General features: G+C 39.5%; 1 protein-coding gene across 1 annotated transcript in view; it reads left to right on the top strand.

The window, feature by feature from the left end:
* Window positions 1-21566, top strand: part of GADL1 (glutamate decarboxylase like 1) — a 165322-nt gene that overhangs the window by 22213 nt on the left and 121543 nt on the right. The window contains exons 2-5 of the mRNA XM_076005950.1: window positions 9612-9784; window positions 14596-14722; window positions 17343-17433; window positions 21266-21372. Coding sequence (XP_075862065.1) covers window positions 9612-9784; window positions 14596-14722; window positions 17343-17433; window positions 21266-21372 — 498 coding nt within the window. The remainder of the gene's footprint in view (window positions 1-9611; window positions 9785-14595; window positions 14723-17342; window positions 17434-21265; window positions 21373-21566) is intronic.

Below are 21566 nucleotides of genomic sequence, written 5' to 3'. Positions count from 1 at the left end.
TGTAAAATGGAGTTAACAAAAATACCTTCATCATAACTTGGTTATGAGGATTAAATGAAATAACCCATATAAAGTATATATTAAGTATGCTGAGTACATGGTTCAGTGTAAGTATCCATTAAATACTAACCATTGTTATTATTGTCATTATTATTATTGCACTTTAAGTACAGTTTTATTTTGGTTTCTTTTGTGCCACACTACAACTAGAAAAGCTACTAGAAAAGATAAAATTACCCAGGTGGCTTGCATCTGTGGCTTGTGTTGTATTTGTTTTTGGCAGTACTCTCCTGGACTCTTTTTGCTAAAACAGTACTATACCCATTGACCTCAAGCTTCCAAAATTGTACATAGGTGAAATGTTAAAAGAAGAGGAAAAAAACACCATTTTTATTTTCTGATGGTAACTGGGCGACCTCCTGGTTTTGGAGAACAATGTAAATAGATGAGAAACTCTGAGGGTTGAGAGAGTATACTTAATAAGGTGTGTCTATTTGTTTTTAACTTTCTGTAATGGCTACAGAATACAAGTTACTCAGTATTAGTTATGGTTCTGTAGTTTCACAGAGCATAGAATGACTCTCGTTCACTAAAAGGGGGAGTTTATTGGGAGGATCTTGGGAGGCTTACAGAATTGGAGAGAGAGGTAAACAGTAGGTCTTGAAAAGACAGGAACAAAAGCAACTCTGGAGATCCAAGATACTTGGGATTTGGAGATGCCCACAAAAGGGGTCTTAACTTACAGTCTTATCAAGACTGTGTCCTGGGGAAGTGTGGTTCCAGTTGGAATGCTAGTTAGGCCAAAAATACCCCTGAGTAAACAAGCAAATTAAAAATGGGCGTTTCCCCTATTTGGCCTTAAATCTCAGAAAATACAGGAGTGATGGATAAAGCAATGAGTCAGACCTGGTGTTTCACAAGTACAGACAATTACAGACAAGAAGTAAGATGAAGGATAAAAGAGGACAAACAGCCAAGATGTCCGAGAGGTAAATGCCAACAGGAGCTGTGACTGCCGGGGTGGTAGTGGCTGCTGAAGAGGAGAGAGAAGACACAGTGAGAGCAGCCCCTGCCTGGGGAACACATCACACCATGGCGCGGTAGCTTCTGTGAGCCAGGTTAAAGCACATGATCCAGCAAAGTTCTCCAGCCTGGGGATGAAGGACAGGGATCAAATGTACTAAAAGTGTATGCCAAGCACCATTTTCTAAAAATGCCCACTTGTAGGGGAGAGTGTAAAATACATACAAGCTCACCATCCTGTCTACTATTGAGCTCTGTGTCCTCCCTCTCCCTGGCCCAGATTGTTGCCATCCTACCTCCCTACCACCAGTTCTTGATTTCCCATCCGAGCTCTACAGAAGTTCCCACTGCATCTTTCTGAAGCCTCTTCTTACCCATCAGAAGTTTCCTGTGGCTTCCTGTGGCCTACGCAGTAACATCAAAGCTCCTCAATTCCTGTGTAAGTCCCTGCAAGATCAGTCTCCTTGCCTCTTTCTCAATAGTGCCTTCCCTCTTTTACATACCCTACCCCTTGGACAAACAGTTATTCAGGTTTCCTAGACACACACACACACACACACACACACTTACTTTTCTACCTTAGTCCATGTTGCTTTTTCTGTCATGAATGTCCTTGGCATGACCTTTGTTTCTAAACCTGTTATGACCAATTCCAATGAATCAGTAAAAAAAACTTGATCTCTCCAGGCCCCAGACACACACTTGCCCACATGGCTCTTTCCAGCATTCCAGATATCACTCAGCACAGGGCTTCACCACTGGACACCTGCTTTGTTGCTCCAACCCCAAACCTCAGAGTTACCTTAGATCCTTTTGCTTTCTCAACCCCCTATGTCTGATTTATCAGCAAGTTCTTCCAGCCTTACCATCAAAATGTCCCCCGAGTTGCACCACTCTGCTCCACCTCCACTGCCACCTGTCAGACCCAAGTCCCCATTGTCTCTTGCTTGGACGTCTACAATAGCAGCCTCGGCAATCCCCTGTTTCTACCTCTGTCCTTTGACAGTCCTTTCTCTATGTCCTATCCAGAGTAACCTTCTATAAATGTAAACCAGATCATGTTACTCCTCTGTGGCTTCCCGTTGCTTTTGGAAAAAAAACCACAACCTCACTTGATCTTTTCCTGATTGGTATTTCTTAATCTTGTTTCATTCCTTCCTTGCCCTTGCCCTCATGCTTGGACCACACTGATCTCACTCTGTTTCTTAAAGAGACCAATATATCAATTATTTGCATATTCTGTCCCTTCTTCTTGACCCCATTTCTCTTGCTGCTTCTTTTTCTGTCTGGGTCCTTTTCCATCTCCATTCAAGTATCTCCTGTCCAGAAACACTTTCTCCCAACCATGTCCAAGAGAGCTCCTAGTCCTTATTCTATGAAGTCATTCAGGTAATTTCCTTTAGAGCACTTATCAGAGTATGCAGTTATCTTAATTATTTATCTGTTTGTCATTTGATTAACTATGTATTCTATCTACCTCAACTAAATGTAAATTTGTCTCCTTGTTCATTGCTCAACCTCGAATGCCTCATGCAGTGTTCTCTACACAAGAGGCACTAAATAAATATTTGCTGAGTGGCTGAATGAAGGTCCATCTCAAAAGCCATCATCCAAAAGAACTTAAATTAAGTCCTTTTAATCCTTTTAATACAGGGATTTGTTTTGTGAAGTTTGGATTCGGTCGAGGGGCCACACTTGGAGATCTGGAGGGCCACACGTGGCCTTGAGGCCACAGATTCCCACCTCTCCAGTGTTCCAGTGTTTTGCACATAGTAGGAATTCAATGAAATATTTCGTGAAAGTATAAATAAAAGATATGTCTACTTACTGTGGATTTCAGCTACAGAGAGTTTAACCCCAAAATGAAACTAAAGAAATTATTAGAATTTTCTTTTTCTTCTCTGTCTCTCTCATTTATTTATTTGCACTTGGATATTTATCTTCAGCGGCCTAAAGTTGTAAGCATAGTTTTGCCACTTACTCCTTTGAATTCATCATACTCGTGGGTTGTACTGTGGAAATTGTTCAATCCCTAAGCAGGTTCTATTTTTCTACCAAGTCACAAGGCTAGATCCAGAAGCTAAGTGCTGCATTTGTTGCCATTACCCAAATCTTCAGAACTTCTGTGGCCATCGCCTTGTTATTATATTTCTTAATATTTATTTATTTCCTGTAGTCTTCTTCTTTGTAGGTTGTTCATAGTTAGGCTCTCATTGGCATGTTGTTTCTTAAACAGAAAAAATGACTTAAAAACAATTATGAAATTCAAAAAGGTGTATATAATCTTTGAGGCTGGCAGTACCAAGGATATCAACTAAATTAAGCATCTATTCTTTTGAGTTTAGAAGAGACACCTGACTTAGAAAACTCCAGAACAGTAGAATGTGTCATCAGTTTTTTAATCTCAATTTTTCTTTGTCTCAGCTCCCCAAATATTCTCTTTCTAGACTTTTTAGCAACTTGAGAACAGTCATTCTATGTTGTTTACTTCTATATCTCCAGACACTAGGCTGGTTGCTCAGCACATAGTAGGCTCTCGTTAATTGATTAAATAATACTATTCTACCTGTTTCCCTAGACTTTACTTCTTAGCCTTTCTTGGACTGGCATACTGGGCTCTCTTGGTCCTGATCTTCAGGCCTCCCTGGGTCCCCCATGTCTTTGGACTGGTTATATGAAGAAGAGTTCCTGGGCCTCTCAATTAGATGGCTGGATTCAGTTTTAATCCATTGTTTCTCCTTTTCTGTCCTTTGAAAGCAAATATTATTTTCCTATTGCTAATTCACTCTTAACAATGAAAGAGTCTTAGATGGGAAACTTGGCTTTTACTGGCAGACTTTCTGACAAAAGCCTAAGAATGCTAATTGAAGCTGCTTACCTGAGCCAACAGTATAATGTCAGTGCCAAAAGAGAGTTCATATAGATTCAGCCCCATTAATAGTTACCATTCAATAAGTTTTTTACACTGTCCCTGGCACTTTGCTCAGTGGCTTGCATGCATCACCACATTCAGTCCTCTCAGTGACTCAATGCAATAGGCGCAGCTGTTTTCTCCACTTGCCAGATAAGAAAATGGATCACGTGAAAGTCAAGTAACATGGGTAAGGTCACAGCAGCAGAGTTAGAATTTCAGCAAGGATTTGCCTAGTTTCAAAACTCAAGCTTTGGAATCCACTAAGGTGTTAATGGAAGTTTTATTAGTGGAATCATGGTGACCAGAGGATGGGAAATATGAGTTCACTATATTTAGAGGTGGTGAGGCCACACCTGGAGTTTTTTGCTATGCCTCATTCTAGAAGATCAAAGTGAACTGGTGCAGACTAGGGACCACGGGCTATCAGAAACCATTGAAAAAACCAGAGCAGTTTTAGCTGGAAAAATAAAAGCTTTGTATGAGAGTTGATAAAGGTCTTCATACAGTCCAGTGGAAAAAAATAGATGTATTTTGTCTGTTCATTTACTATAAAAGCCTGTAGAAATGACACAAATACATATTTGGAGTCACTCAAAGAAGAAGTTTTGTGACCATTCCAGGTGTCTGTCAATGGAGTCATTACTTAAAGAAGTGATGAGGTTTAAAATTATTATTATTATTTAGCACTGCATATATTCAAAGAGGAGACAAGTCTTCTAATTCAGAAGTCTTTCCTGACACCTTCTCCTATAACCCCAACTCTTAACCCTAAATATCTACATTTTTTTACATTCAAAACATTTTATTGGTGTCTTTCTCATGGCACTTGGCACTTATTATCTTCTATTTCAGTTATTCAGTATACTGAGGCTCACAATTACTGTGGATGGAACTGAGTCTAATTTATCTTGCTATCATTACTAACTCACTAATGTATTGCAAGTTGCAGATATTCATAAAGCAGAATCCCATTGCTCCCTCGTAGAACTTCTGTAAATATTTAGTATTCAGTAAAAATTTACCTTGGTTTCACTGCACCCTAGTCTGTGACCTTGGGCAAGTCAATTAAACCCAACTGAACCTCTGTGCCTCAGTTTCCTCATCTGTCAAACTTACTAACTGGAGTTTCTGTTACAATTAATTAAATTCTGTAAAAATTTTAAAACACAGCCTAGCACATAGCAACCACTATATACATGCCTTGTATTATTGTGACTTTCCAGCCTATTGTGACTTTTGCCTACTACTATTAGCTAGCATTCACTGAGTACCCACTGTATATCAGGCACTGTATTAAGCCTTTATCTGTATTAATTCATTTAATCCTGTGTCAAAGGAAAAGACCATCTCTCAAAATCTGAAACAACATTTGGAGCTGAATTTGTTGTTTCTTAAGCAAGGGAGAGCTGTACTGCTTTCTGAACAAAGCAAAAGTTGAGCTTATGCAGGGTTTTGGGAGGTACGGAGGTGAGGAATTGGTGACAGTGCTGAAGTTAGAGTGTTTAGGGATTGGCTGGCTTTCAGGTTTGGAAGTGTGGCTCCTAGAGTGAGATGTGGTTGATGGACTGACTCTCAGAAGTAAATGACTACCAAAGGGAAAAGGAGAGGAAGCACAGAAAGAGAGGAGCTGCACTAAAAAGAATGGAGAGTAGAGAGAAAAAAAAAGAGAGCCTTTCAGCCATGGTTTCCTTTAATAATCCAGAGACCAGAAACACACCTTTGCCTAGCTGACTCTGTTCTGGAGGCTCTTGTTTTAGCCCCCACTGTCACTTCCCTAACCCATCCATTGTGTTCAGTGCCTCCTCTGTCCCTAGCCAAGGTGTGTCCTGCTGGATCAGCTCCAGGCTCCTTGCTGTGCTATCAAATCAGAATGGCACACAGATAACCTGCAGTGGCATCTCAGAGGTGTGTGTGCGTGGGGGGAAGGGCATTGCCCCTGCTTGGTTGAAGGCCAGGGAGAGCGTCTTTCATTTAATAGTAAGCAAATGTTTCTCAAACTTCTGCAAACTGCCAGGCACTTTCTGCATGCTGCAGAAACAGCAGTGAAACCAGTGGATTCAAACTCATGCCCTCATAGAGCTCACCCTCTATCAGAAAGACAGGCATTTAAATGAATACGTGAATTTACACGGGTATTATAAGTTACATGGTGGTCACTAACTCTGGAGTCAAAGCACAGAAAGAAGGTAGTGGAGGGAGGTGGCTGCAGTTTCCTATAGGATGGTCAAGGAAGGCCTCTCTGAGAAACTAATGTTTAAGGAAAGAATCAAAGAATAAATAGTAAAGAGACCAGAGATGACAGCTGGGTAAACTTGGAGGCTCACCCAGGAATAAGACATGAGATCTGAGGCTCATGGGATATTAGGGAAAGGGGCTCATCTAGAACCTTAGAGGTCATTATCAGCACTTTCGCTTTTAGTTTGATGAGTTGAGAAGCCACTGAATGGTTTGAGAAGAGGAGTCCTATGTGATCTGACTTATCTCTTCAAAGGAACTTAGTAGCTATTATGTTGAGAGTAGTCCTCAGGGCAGGAGGAGCAAGGGTGGAAGCTGGGGGTTAGTTGGGAGGTCAGTGCAGTAATCTGAGCATTTGATGGTGGTTTGGGCTAACATGGTAGAAGTGAGGGTGAGGAAAAGCAGTCAGATGCTGGATATGCTCCTCATGGAAGATCCCTCCGATTGAAAGACTTCTTTTATACCACTATAAAGTGCAGCAGTGAGAATGAAAATCCTGGATATGCATTCTCAAAAGACCACAGGTTGACCTAGCATTAAAATCTCCAGAGGGTCTTCTCTAAGTTGGGCAAAAGCAGGGGGAAAAAGAGGCACATTGTAACATCTGGCTGTAAATATAAAATATGTCTATCAAGCAAAGAAGCATGATGTAGACTCAATTCTTTATAATTTTTATAGTATTTTTTTCTTAGATAATTGCATGAATTATGGGGATTTCTTCAATTGATTGCTGGGAAGATAGTGACAATTTAAATTTCTGTGCTATTCTGGTTGCAAGTGGGTGTTTGACATTTTTTTATTTTATTGTGTGTGTGTGCATGTGTCTCTCTCTCACACATACATACAGAGAGAGAAAAGAGAGAGAGGGAGAAAGAGAGAGAGGGAGAGAGAGAGAGAGGGAGAAAAGGAAAGAGAGAGAGAGAGAGAGAGAGAGAGAGAAACAAATTCTGAGCAGGCTACAGAGCTGCTGCTACTCCCTGGGCAATAAAAGCCTGAAATCCTGCTAATGAGGTTTAAAAAACTTAACTTTTCTGTGTGCTTAATAATAGCACTGCCTACTGACATAACCAGGGTTCCTGGAATAATTGCCCTCTTTCACACTTTATTTTTAAGACCTGGATGTGTTGGGGGGTGGGAGAGGAAAGTACCTTTAGGTGAAGAACATTTCCAACTAAAAGTCCATTTCTAGTGCTTCAACATTTGCCCCTCAACCATGTTAAATGCTTCCTTTTAAGTGAAAGTGAAAGCTACAACTGAAATTCATCATTGGAGCTCTGGATGGCTTCCCTTTCAGGGAGAGGATAAAGATTGATCCTTTGCTACAGACTCCATCTTTCCCAAATCGGGGAATCTTCTTATGACACTTTTATCCTGTACCTTCATGGACACCATTTGTGTTTGCCAGTAACAGAATGAGAAGGCTTATAAAGCCACAGAATTTTACTACAACATTTAACTTTGAAGAAAAGATAGAATCTAAGATATAATAAACATTAATATTGTTCGAACCCTTGTTAAGAATAGAAATATTTGAAATATATATATTTAGAAAGCTTTTTAATAGACCATCAGCATATTTAAGGTGGATTTAAAATGTAAGGTGCTGTGCAAGTGCAGTGCTGAAAAGCACTTTTAAAAATTGTTTCTGTACATTTCTACAACTAAATGAACATGTACATTAAAAGGAAGAGAGGGATACCAGTTAGAAAAAGAGGATGCAATCTAATAAAAACTTGTGGTGGCAGATATTGGTTGAATATCTGGATTAAGTTGCCAAAATTATTTTTGCGAAGGGCTATTTTGGGGAGGCAGTAACCTTTCTTCTCAGATATAGATTTTCATGTTGACTTTTAACCTTTAGTCACTGATCAGCAGTTGTACAGTCCTGAATATGTCCTGTTCCATCCTTCTGCCTGTGCTTAAACTGCAAGTTTGAAAAATTTATAGGCATTAAAGGTGGATTTATACAAACCATCATGCTGCTAATTTTCTTTTATCATCCTTTCTGCAGAAAATGGCTGAGAAATTAGAGAGGGGCTCTCAGGGATGAAACAGTGTGTATAAAATAGAGGGTCATTTAAATATAGGCTAAAGTGTAAAATTAAGAGTAGTACCGTGTGTATATTGCTTATTCTTCTTTAGGAATGATTTATTAAATGGGAAGAGATGGTTATCCCTAAAAATTACAAGAGAGCATGTGTACAGGAAATAGACATGAACTTGTGTTTACAAAGATCTTTATGTACCTGTGTTTGAAGTGTGTTTGCAAGAGTAAGATGCGTTGAATTTACATTTCTTGAGCTCCTTCACACTCTATGGTGATAAATAAGATGCTGCAGGAATGGAAATTTTTCCTCTTTAGACTTTGTAATCTGGTTCATGGGGAAATTGACCAACAGCTGCCTGCACCTGATGGAAGAGGGTACATACATTTGGAGAAACATATTCATGTGTGTCAGTCTTTCAAGAAGGAAGCAGCTAGCTTTCTGCCTTTGAAGATTTCAACATTTACTTTGTTGAAGGTGACCAGATGATCCCTCTCAGTCCCTTCCCTAATTCAGATACATCAAAGACATGATGGATCTTTCTAAAATTCTATTTGGTATTCCAATCTGGAAATGTATTATTGGTTGAGGAAAACAATTTGTGCATGGCCAGGTGCTGTTTTCTTTATCTCTGCATAGAGCTTCATCCTAAGGCTCAGAAATGCTAAGTGAATTTGCACAAGGAAATATCAGTTATGAAATTTGTCTACTCAGTGAACCAGATTCTGAAGTTAGAACAACTATTATATAATTTATATTCCAAGGGGATACTTACAGCACAGAGGCAGTGTTAATCTAGCTAAAATTTGAAGGGCTTTTCCCTTAATCCTTTTCTCCAAATGCCTAATTCCCCTCTTCCAACTCAACACTCCACCATGGTGGAGTGAGGATGTCTCTAAGAAAAGGATGTAGTGGCAGTTATTTAATCATCTGTACATGTACGGAAGTGCCAATGAATGTTTTACTCTCTCTTAGGGATATTTGCTTTGTAAGCCATCTCTCTAATTGTGGAAAGCATTATTTTTTCAACTTTAAGCATCATACAGTATGGAATTAGTATATGTAAATGGTATCTTTCCTGATCAGACCTGAAATTATACTGAATAGATGATCATCCACTCTATGTGCTAACTCAGCCCAACACAGAGGAACAGATATCATAAGGCTCATTTACTTAACCCATACTTTGCGAGCTTTCTGAAATTTTCCTTCTCTCTGTCTTGCCATTGGGTGCTATAAGAAATTGTCAGTTCAGTGCTGCAAAGGATGCCTTCATGGGTGAAAAGCAAGCATGCCATTTGGAGCAGGGATAGTGATACATTTTTCTCCCCTGTGTTTTGTTGTGTGATGTAATTAGCCTATCTCTCAAGCACAATTTGTTTGTGTGCTTCCAGGAGATAATGATCAACAAGAGATGGTTCCCAGCAAGAAGACCGCTGTTCTTGTGGATGGGATTGTCCTGAATGGCCCTACAACAGACGCAAAAGCAGGAGAAAAATTTGTTGAAGAGGCCTGCAGGCTAATAATGGAAGAGGTGGTTTTGAAGGCTACAGATGTCAATGAGAAGGTAAAAATGAAAACCTATGGGAGATCCCAGGAATGGGAAAGATAGGTTTTTTCCAAATCTGTGTGATTGCATGTAAAGAAGAGGGAAAACACAAGCTTTCATTTCCTCTATACCTTTGTCTCAAAGGGATGTCCAGATACCAAAGCTTGGGCCTTCCCTCACCCAGTCTGCTTCCCTTAAAGGGTTAACTCCTTACTCTTCCAGCCATCATGTGTAGGAAGATTGGCTGAGACCCTAGAACTTAATCAATAAGGCTATGAAGCACAGGAATGAAGCTTCCTGCTTATTTATAATAAGGATTATAACATTAATAATATGGACATTAATATAATAGTATTAATAATATGTATTATAGAAAACCTGCTGATCTGATTTATACACTCTCTAAAACATACTTTGCTCTCCATTTTCTTGTGCACATTCTTTACGTTGCTAGTGAAAATCAAATAGAAGGTTGAAAAGAGTGTTGAAAACTTTTCTTTATTTGTCTAAATGTCCTTACCAGTAGCTTTTCTGAGCTTAGACTGGAAATCTTGGGTTGTTAAATCTGACTCTTGACTGGTACCAATTACTGGATCTAGGTTTCAAATTCAGATTCAAATTGTTATTAGAACTACTATAATACTAATAACATCTGTTCTTAAGGGTACTTACTGTGTGCTAGGCACTGACCATATGTATTTGTGCATTTAATCCCTATAAAAACCCTAAGAGGCAGCCACCATTTATTATCCTCATTTTAGAGCTAAGGAAGAAATTCAGGCACAAAGAGGTCAAATATCTTTTCAAAAATTACACACTAATAAGTATCAGAGCTGGGACCAAAATCCAGGCATTCTGGCTTCAGATTCTTTCCTTTTAACTATGCCTTCATAAGCCTCTTAAAATCACTAAATTATCCTTTATTATGACATTGATCACTTTTCATGTCAGAACTGGATCACCAACAAATGGATGTATGAAAGAGATATTTATCTCAATTATGTTAGTCATAATATAAATGGCATTTTAAAAAGATTTTGACTGTGAACTGGTATTTGTTCTGAATTTTTGATGACATGACATTCAGGACAACTAATAGGAAAATAGATTGGCCTGACCCATGAACTTGGAATAGTTGTGTTCAAGGCAAAATCTCTGATGGTTCTTATTCATCCAGATTGTATATTTATAATTACATATTTTCTGCTCTTCTTTGTACTTGTGAAATACTTTGGCCTGCTTTCCTTTGGAGCACAGTTCTCCTTTGGCAGGTTTTTTTTTTTTTAATTGGCCTTTATTCAGTCATTAAATATTAAACTGAATGTTAGCTATGGGTAAGGCATTATATTCAGCCCTGGAGGATATAAAGAAAAATGCGATAGAGGCCCAGCTTTGAATAGAATTTATAATCTAATTGAAAGGATACATTTTCATTAGAAAAGGGAACAGGGGGTCCCAGTGAGAATGTGATAAATGCTGTGAGATTGGAGCAGACTTTGGGGATTTCACGGAGGAGTGGGCACTTTGAGCTTGGATGTGGAATGTCGAGGTTCAGTAAGATTATGGGGGCAGGGAGAAGTCAGGGGTTGGGGTACTCATTTCTAGGGGAAGGATGCAGGATGGTAGATAAAGGAAAGAGCATTTGCAAAAGGACAAGATGTATTTGACATAGCAAGGGGACCGTTTTGCCTGGAAAGAAGGGCTCACACAAGGAACTAATGGGGTATATTAATAAGATGAGAGGAGGAGGCTTAAGATCCTACGTTATCCTAAGTTATCAATTAAGGAAACACAAGTCAATGGCAGCATGGTAGTTGTGCAGGCTGTCCATGTGAAGTTGGATTGAAAGCTATGCCAGGATTGGGGAAGGAAAGTGTTTATACCACTAAACTCAGTCTACTTTGCCCGAGATCCAACAGGGCACCATTAAAATGTGACCTACAGACACATCCCCATGCTTAGTGAGATGATCACTTCTAATGCCCTCTCCAGCAGACATTCTTCATCAGACTCTTTTTTCTAAAATTGAGTTATTATTTACATTTAGTAAAATGTACCCCTTTTGGTGTACAATTCTGAGTTTTGACAAGTCATTTAACTATCACCACAATCAAGATTGATGAATAGAACAGTTTCCCTGCGCTCCTCTTTAACCAAAGCCCTGCCCTCCTCGCTAGCCCCTGGAAACCGCTGATGTATTTTCTGTCTCTATCATTCTTGCCTTTTCCAGAATGTCAGGCAGATGGAATCATATTGTAAGTAGCCTTTCAAGTCTAGCTGTTTTCCCTCAGCAAAATGCGTTTGAGATCCATCCATGTTGTTGAGTGTATCAGTAGTCATTCCTTTTGATTGTCTCGGGCACTTTCGATTTACCTCTGCCTATCATGTGCATAGCATCAGAGTTTCATTTCATACCACTTGCACAACTTGACATTTCCTCCCGCTTCCCCCGACAGCCCGCCTCCCAGTCTTCTCACTCCCTGACTACTTCCCCATCTCTCCTCCCATCCACAGCCAAACTTTTTAAAGAGTGTCGACACTTCCTCCCTCCCTCTATTTCTTCACCTCCTACATCTTCACTTCAAGGCAATCTGGCCTCCACCCCCACCTCTCTAAGTCAAACTGCTCTTGCCAAGAACACCTCCTTGTTGATAAATCCATGAGCACTTCAGTCTTTATCTAATTTGGCTTCTTAGCAGTATTTGACAGTGGTGACCATCTTCTCCTTCTCAAAACTTTTTTTTTTCTCTTGGTTTTGGTAGCACTAAACTCTCTTAGGATTCTCCCTACTCTCTGGCCTGTCATCCACAGCATAGGTGAGCTCCTCATCTTTGCCCATTCCTTAAGTGTTGGTGTTGGCTGGGAGAGTTCCTGCACCTCCCCTCTTTGCTGTAGTTTCTCTCTGAACCATATTACTCATTTACTATTATATTATTATAGTGTATGCCTGGAACTCCATTCCTGATCTTTCACAAGAGCCTCAGACCAACTATTACACCCCTTTTGGGTATTCTAAAGGTGCCTTGCATAATATTATATGTACTCGCAAACTCATCATCCCCAACCCACCCCCAACCAGATCCTTCTTCCACTATTCCCATTGCCACTGTCAAACCTTATGTCTAAGCTAGAAACCTCAGGATTATTCTTGGCTCATCCCTTTCTCTCTCTCTCAATGTCTAATTGATTTCCAAGGCCTATTGATTCTGCATTTTAAATAACTCTTGAAACTATACACTGCATTCCTACAGCATCAGCTGTCATCCAGAGCACCACCTCTCTTGCCTGGTTTATTAGTTACCTCTTATTTCCAAATTTACTTGGAATCTCCACATAGCAACTAAAGTTAGTGTCCCAAACATGAATAGGATCATTTCATTCCCTGTCCTAAACATTTCAATGGCTTCCTTAGAGCCAAATTCAAACTCTGTGACATGACACATAAAGCCCACCATGGTCTACATGAACCTTGTTTATCTCTCTGCTTATTCAATCATTTAGTCAGCTCATCTTTACTGAACAACTGTTATGTGCAGGCTCTGTGTTAGTTACTTTTGATAAGTGAGCAAGCAGACCAAGATCTCTGTTCTTATGAAGATTATGTAGGACATAACAAAGAAATGGATAGCAGTATGTCAAAAGGTGATACATCCTTTGGGGAAAACAAAAGAGTAGAAAACATTGACAGAGATGAGATAATGGGAAGATTTATAATTTTAAGCAAAAGAGTAAGATTGCTGTCTTCAAGAAAGTGACATTTGAGCAAAGCCTTGAAAGAAGTGAGGGAATTAGCTACAAAGATATTATTGGAGGCAGAGCATTCTAGGCAGAAGACAAAGACAACACAAAGACCCTAAAATGGGAACATGCCTGGTGTATTCGAGGAACAGCAAAAAGGCCAAGCTGACAGGGGCAAAGTCAAACAGGAAGAAAGTGCTAGATGACATGACAGCGCTAGATGAGACTGGAGAGGAAGTACAGCCAGGGGAAGCAGATCATACAGAACCATTTATGTCTTTGTAAGGACTTCAGCTTTTGCTTTGAAGGAAATAGGGGGCCATTGGATGTATTTGATCAGAGGCATGACCATGGCTTAGGTATAAGAGTATCACTCCAGCTGCTAGGTTGATAGTGGACTCTCCAGAACAGGATACAAGCAGAGAAAAACCTTTGGAAGCAACATCAGTATTGAAGCTTTATTTTTGCTTCTCCCTTCCTCAAAAATCCATGTTCTAGACACACCGAACTTACTTAATTTTCTAGATATGCTCTGGCACCCTTTCTTTTTCAGCCTTTGTTCCTTCTCCTACCTTCATCTAGAAAATCCCTTGTATTACCCCATGCCCTAACCTTTGTTTGATTCATTCTACTCTTACTCTATATAACAACTTAGATATCAGTTTCTCTAGGAGATCTTCTTTGGCTTTGCAAATCTAAGATGGAGCCTCTCATCTGTCCCATCGATAATCTGTATTAATATCATAACTCTTTTCATGCTGAACTCAGGCATGTTTAAATTCCCCACCTGCCTGGAAGCTTCATAAGGGTAGGGTCCATCCGACTCACATCCTCTCAATACCTGGCTCTAGTGCAGGGGTCCTCAAATGTTTTAAACAGGGGGCCAGTTCACTGTCCCTCAGACCTTTGGGGAGTGCACACTGTGGACCCAGGAAGAGTCGGCTGCTAAGCAGGACAGGCAGCGGGGGCAAAAGCACCCGGAGGGCCAGATAAATGTGCTAAGCGGCCTGCATGGGGCCCGCAGGCCATAGTTTGAGGACGCCTGCTCTGGTGGGTAGTCGATTGATTGTGTGTTGTTGTCGAATCTCCAGGTTTGTGAATGGCGGCCTCCTGAACAACTGAAAGAACTTCTTGATTTGGAGATGAGAGACACAGGCGAGCCGCCCCACAGGCTGTTGGAACTCTGCCGGGATGTCATACGCTACAGCGTCAAAACTAGTAAGAACTTTCATTTACTTCCTTGATCTGCATCTCTGACAAGTTCTTACACTTTTAAAGCATTTATTTACCTCTCAATAAAGCTGAGTATGACAATGTTGATGGGGTGAGAAACCTAGATACAAAAAAACAAAACAAAACAGTGGTGCTGATGTTTTTACAATGGCCTGTTTAATCTCTGATCCAGATTCCTTGTCAAAGACAAAGATAAGTTGATATGAAAACTGTTGGTGTTAGTGTTTGTATATAAATATCGTCTTCACCTTGCCAATCCCCATCCTCCATTTGCAATTAAGGCCATATAGTATAACTGCTACTTATCATGTCTTATGTTGGTCCAAAGTGGCACATAATATTTTGATTATGTACATTTGTTAAGGGATTTTAAATCTTGATGGCCCAGAATATGCCAAAAAAAAAAAAAATTCAAGAGGGTATCTTTAATATAAATTGTAATATAGTTATTTGGAAGACTCCAAATAGGCAATTGATAAATTATAAATTATCTTAAAGCTGAGTAGTACTCCATGGTATACTACTAAGCGAAGTATCTCAAGAATGGAAAATCAAGCACCACATGTACTCACCAGCAAATTGGTATTAACAGATCAACACCTAAGTGGACATATAGGAATAACATTTATCGGGAGTCAGACAGGTGGGAGGGGGTAGGAGGGGATGGGCATATACAAACACAACCAGTAAGATGTGCAACGTTTGGGGGATGGACACACTTGAGGCTCTGACTTGAGGGGGGAGAGGAGGCATGGCCAATATACGTAACCTTAACACTTGTACCCCCATAATATACTAAAATTAAAAAATATATAAATTATCTTTTCAAATCTAGCAGGATCAAAAACTAAACACATTTAGGCAGATATAAGGAAAATGAATATGTGGTAAGTTTTTGCTAGGATTGTTTCACAGTAATGCTATAACCAACTGCAGTCTTTTGTAAATGTGGTGATGGGCTGTTGTCAGTCTTACACGAAGGTACTATTCCAACTTGACTGCTAACATTCTGCTCACCCAGTGAACAAGTTTCAAAAATGGGAGAATAACTTCCCCAAATTCACATTTCTCAGTGTGATGTAAAGGTAATCTAGTGCTTAAGACCATGTAGGCATTATGCTTTGTGAATTTTGACACTAGGCTAAATTTACTGGAAAGAACATAATAAAATTCTGGCTAAAAATAATTGGATTATATTCCCTCGAGAAAGTCTGGTGTATGTATCAAAAATCCAGTTAGCATTTCAAAAGCAGAGATACATATCTTATTATTATAGTGCATGTCAGAAGTGTAGAATGACATTTAATGTGGTAGATTTTTCAGTTTACTGGATATTTTCCATAATGTTACCATGGAAATCAATCATAAATTAACACAGAACTAAAAAAAAAAAAATCTTATTAAAATTACTCGTAGCAATGCCTGTTTTTTTTTTCCCCAGATCATAGGAACTTCTCCATGTTTTAGTTGAAAAGACATTTTCTTTTGAGATTCTTGTCTTTTATTGAACTCCCAGTTTAAAGAAGAAAAAACAAAACTAAACTAAAACCAAATGCTGTGAGTCCTAATGAAAGGTCACCAAATAAAATGGTTCTCAAATACTGAAATGTAGAAATAGACCTCCTGCCTCTCTCTCTTTGGTCATGCTGGGCTTCCTAAGACTGAGAATGTTAAGTGGGTTAGCCTGGTGTCTGGTGTGAATATTCACACTGTGGAAAGCCAAGAACCCTTAGGAGCCTTTTTACATGAGGGGAAAAAAGTTAAAGCTGGAACTAGAATTTGTTTGAATCTTTAAAGTGACTGCGTTTGAAGTAAGTTGAATCAGAAAGTGTATGTAAGCTGTATGATGAGTCACATCTTACTCCATCTACAAAATGCTAATTGCACTGGTCCAATTTGAAAAATGAAAAGGCCACTCATTGCCTGTAGCCTGAGGTGAACCCTGCTGGTGAGTGAAATGTATTTGAAGTGAGGGAAGTTACTACTGATATTTTCAGAACCAAAAGCAGCAGGCTGTGATACTTAGATACTTAGGCAAACAGTGTTCAAATAATCCATTTCTCAAGGGTTCTGGTTTGGGTGTGGCTTGCAGAAAACAGGAGTAGGAAAATCAAAGCTTTTAAAAGAGTGTTCATGTTTTACTTAGAAATATATATTTCAGTAGAAAGGGCTGTGAGATGGGTCTCCAATATTTTTTCCTTGTACATAACCATGTTTTGAATAATTTTTTAATTGAAGTATAATTTATATTCTATAAGGTGAACACATCCTAAGTGCTCAGCTTGATGGATTTGTGCATATCTGTACATAAGGAGCCATCACCCAGATAGAGATACCGGCCATTTATTTTTAGGACTGCAGTGGCTCCTTCTAGCCCCTTCCCCACAGATAATTCTTTCTGAAAAGTACCTAGAATTCTAAACTCTATCTCCATGGATAGCTTTGCTGATTCTGAATGTCGTATAAATGGAATCATACTATATGTACTCTTTCATGTCTGGCTGCTTTCATTGTCTGAAAGATTCATTTATGCTATTGCTGTATCAATATATTTTTTTTTCTTTATTATTGTTGTGTGGATAAATACACTGTTTTAAATTTACAGACCACCCAAGATTTTTCAACCAGTTGTATGCTGGACTTGATTATTACTCCTTGGTGGCCCGATTTATGACAGAAGCATTGAACCCGAGCGTGTAAGTGCCATGCTACTGGAATTTCACACCAAACACGGATTTGAGATATTTTTAAGTGGAACTTTATTTCATAAATTTCAATTTAATGGTTTCTTTTGCATAGTGTCATCATAAATAATGGAATAGTCTTATGACACTTAGCAGTATTTAAAGAGCTGTTTGATTTGTGCAGTAGTACAAATGTGAGGTGGATGAGACAGGCATTGTTATCTCCATTTAACAGAGGAGAAAAATTGATTAAGCTATTTTTTATTAGTTCCTGCATGAAAAGCCATTATCTATGCTAAGCGCCTAAGAGACATTTTGAATAAAAACAAACTTTGACTCTGCCTTCATGGAGCATGAAATCTGGAGAGTTAAAGAGAGATGCTAATCAAAATGATCCACATAAATTAATGTAACATTCAAACTCTCACATGAGGAAAAGCTGCACCATGTCATAGATATAAATGGGGCAGTTTTCCCTAGTGGGAGCTTAGGAAAGGGTACTCTGAAAAAGTGACAGCAGGAGCTGAAGCATGAGTGAATGGTAACCAGATGACAAGAGGAGGGATAAATTCCAAGTAGAGAGAACAGAGTGTATAAAATCCCTGTGGCAGGAGGCAGCATGAGAAACTGTGTGAACTGAAAGGTCAGTCTCAGCCAGGTGAGATGACAATAGATTGGACTTAGACAAAAGAAGTAGAAATCGAAAGAAACTGTGTTTCCAAGATAAAACAGAAAGAACTGGATAATATTACATCTTGGAAATGAAGATAAGAGAATGTTGTGGCACGAGGCCTGAGTTTCTGGCTTTCATAGCTGGGGTGATGGTCATGTCATTCATTGACATAAGAAGCACAGTGAGAGGGCACCAGTTTTCAAGTATATGGTGAAAAAGACAAGATCAGAAATTCAGTTTTCAGTTGTGGACATTTGAGTTTGCAATGTGTCGTGGCCCGTTTGCAGGATGGAGGATGAACACAGAACAAAAAAAGACACACACACACACACACACACACACACACACAAAGTTGGTTACAAGACTGCAGTGCATAACACACCAGTTGTTTTATTTTTATACCTCAAAAATCAAAGTTAGTTCCTTGTACATGCCCACCCAGGTGTGGCAGCGATAGTCATAAATTCCAGAACACATAGCCTAAGGACACAGATGTCTCCTGACTCAAGGTTTCCAGGCAGTTGCTCAAGGCGCCAGGCATAGATCACAGACCGAGATTAGCAAGGTTGGGCAAGGCTGCCACCGGGGGCATTTTTGGTCCCCGTTCCTCTTAGGCCGATCCCCTACAACTGCGCCTAGCTTAGGTCGCCCCTCCCTTGAGGGGTCTTACCCGTCATTGACTAACCAGCCATCTTATGGGATTAAGCAGCAATCAAAAGAACAATGTGCTTGTTGTGTGGCCTCTGGGCCTCCACTTATCTTGGGGCTGGGCAGCTCTTGCCTCAATGCAGAAACTCAGGTCTATTGTTATGCCTCTAGGCAGCAACCGTGTTTATCACAAGGGCCTTGTCCAGAGCACATTACTTTCAAACGCTCTGGGCAAAACATGTACATTACTCACTGAATTTTAATTCTTAAACTAGGAAAATATATGTCAGTCCCCTACAGCAGTGACTTCAAAATATCCAAGAATATTTATGAACTAAACTGAGAGGTAGGCCTAGAATTCTGATTTCAATATGAAAGGTATAAATTTAAGAGTTATCAATGAAATGATGGTAATTGAAATAGTGGGTGTGGATGAGATTCCACAAGTCAGTGATTCTCAGCTCAGACCACTCATTGGAATCATCTGAGAACTTTAAAAAGCTATTGATACCTTTCTGTGGGTATGTCCAATGCATCGATATATTTACAAAGCTCAGCATGTGATTTTAATGAGGAGCCAAGATGAAGAATCACTTCCAGGGGACAGTTTGCAGTAAGGAGAGAAGAGGGCTTAGGACTGGGCTTTGAGGACGTCTAACATTTAACAGTTAGGAGGATGAGGATCAGCCTACAATGGAGAGAGAAGAAGGAAAAGATCAAGGGGGTTGGCCTGGAAGACTTGAGGAAAGTGTGTCTCGTGTCACATGTTGTTGAGTATTCAGCTAAGATGAAGAGTAAAAAGTGTCCACTGGATTAGCAATATGAATGTCATTGGTGACCTTAGAAATGTTTTGGTGGAGTGATGAGAGCAGATCCTAGGTTATATACACAGTAGAGAAGAGGCAGTCGTAGGGAAGTCAGAAGGTAGGTTGGGCACATTTTGAGTGAATGGGTCAGATTAGCAGCAATTTTAAACCCTGTTTTGTATAGGCTAGGTTTTTTAACTCCTCATCTAGGTTCTTTAATTTGAAATATTTAGAGTTTTTGTAAAACTAAAAATTGCTGCTAATCGGAACCATCCACTCAAAATATGCCCAATCTATGAGTTCATTCTATATCTATACTCCCAGATTGCTATTATATTAATAGTTGAGCTAGTTTTCAAACACAAGTTTAATACTGACTTTTTCTTAATTACAAAAAGGTGAATGATTATTTTATTTATATTTATAGGTATATATGAACATATATACTTTTTTTGTAATTTTGGTTTGCATAAAACTGGTTTCATAATATGTTTGAAAACAGAACTTACCTTGTTTTTAAAATGATGTAGTATCTATAGAGTGCTTGACAGAAAAGTAAGTGATACATATTAAGTGTTCAACTTTTTTTGCCTCCATCCCAAATCTTTCCCTTTCAGACATTGAAATAATTGCATTAAATTCTGTGACTATAAATCTAAATGTGGCTGTTTAGCTTATGTATTTAGAGTATGCATTTATTCAGTTACATTTTAATGCAACCTCTTAATGGAGAAGGAGATTATAGATTTAGTCATCCTCAAGTTTTATCTGGAGAGAAGAGACTCAGACATTACAAAACAAGGCACAATCACTGTTGTAATTAGGGTTCCCAGGCAAGCTGCTCCAGATGGAATTTAGTGAGCAAGACGTTCATTAAAGAGCACCCTTGGGATCAGCATGGGTGACCTGGGGAGTCAGGGAGGAGGATGCAAGAGTGTGTAGAAATGGGAGTCAGCTGGCCATGTAGGCTCATGACGATCTTAGCTGACCCCGTGGAGATCTCTGGAGCTCCAGTGGCCCTGAAGAGTGGGCTGGAGCTGGGTCCAGATGGCCAGGCCTTTAGATCTCCAGCTCCAGCAGTCAGCAGATAGGGACTGCCACAGGAAGGGGCGTGAGCTTGGAGGAGGTGGATCCCCGCAGCTGAGGCAATCCCTAAAAGGGCTAACACAGCAGTGCTCTCTGAAAAGAGCATTCTAGCCTGGACCAACAAATCCTTCATTGACAGGAGATCTGGATGGTGCTTTATACTAAAATCATCATCACATAACAAGAGATATCCCACAGATATATCTTAGCATACTCATGGCAGTAACCTAATAAAACCTGGTTACCATGACAACGGATTGACTTTGACCAGCCTCAGCATCCAACACAGTAACCAAAGCATCCAAAGAGTGACTAGCCACGGCTCATGGCTAATACAAAGAACCCAATGCATTGCTTTTATCTCTCCTCATGGAATTGAAGATTTCCTCTAAATTAAGACTGCTAAAATAGCCTGCATATCCCTAAATCCTCCCACCATTGGCGTTTGTCTTATCATGAATAGTACTGTCACTGATGGAGTAATTCTCTATTTCCAATGGACAAATTTCCAAAGACCACCTACACTTCAGCAGTCACTTGGTTCAATAAAACTCTATGTGCATTTCCTAGGACACCGAAGGGAGGTTTTGACTCTAGTCATAGAAGTGAAGTGTTTTTTATATCTATCTAGTTATACGTATGAGGTGTCCCCAGTGTTTCTGTTAGTGGAAGAAGCGGTTCTGAAGAAAATGATTGAATTTATTGGCTGGAAAGAAGGGGATGGAATATTTAACCCAGGTGAGTACAATTAGTTCTTGCCATCACCCTTCCACTATGAGCATCTAAAAATTTGTTCATATCAGGAACAAACTCCTTGCGGATTTACACATTACAAAAAGTTGGATATTAATAATGCTACCTGGTGAGAATGCAGCTTGTGCCTTTCTCTAGAGTGAGAATATTTTGTGTTAATGCTAAATAAATGACACACG

Source organism: Microcebus murinus, chromosome 1 (genome assembly GCF_040939455.1).
Source record: "Microcebus murinus isolate Inina chromosome 1, M.murinus_Inina_mat1.0, whole genome shotgun sequence".
NCBI lineage: Eukaryota > Metazoa > Chordata > Mammalia > Primates > Cheirogaleidae > Microcebus > Microcebus murinus.
This window is presented reverse-complemented; position numbering and strand designations above follow the sequence as displayed.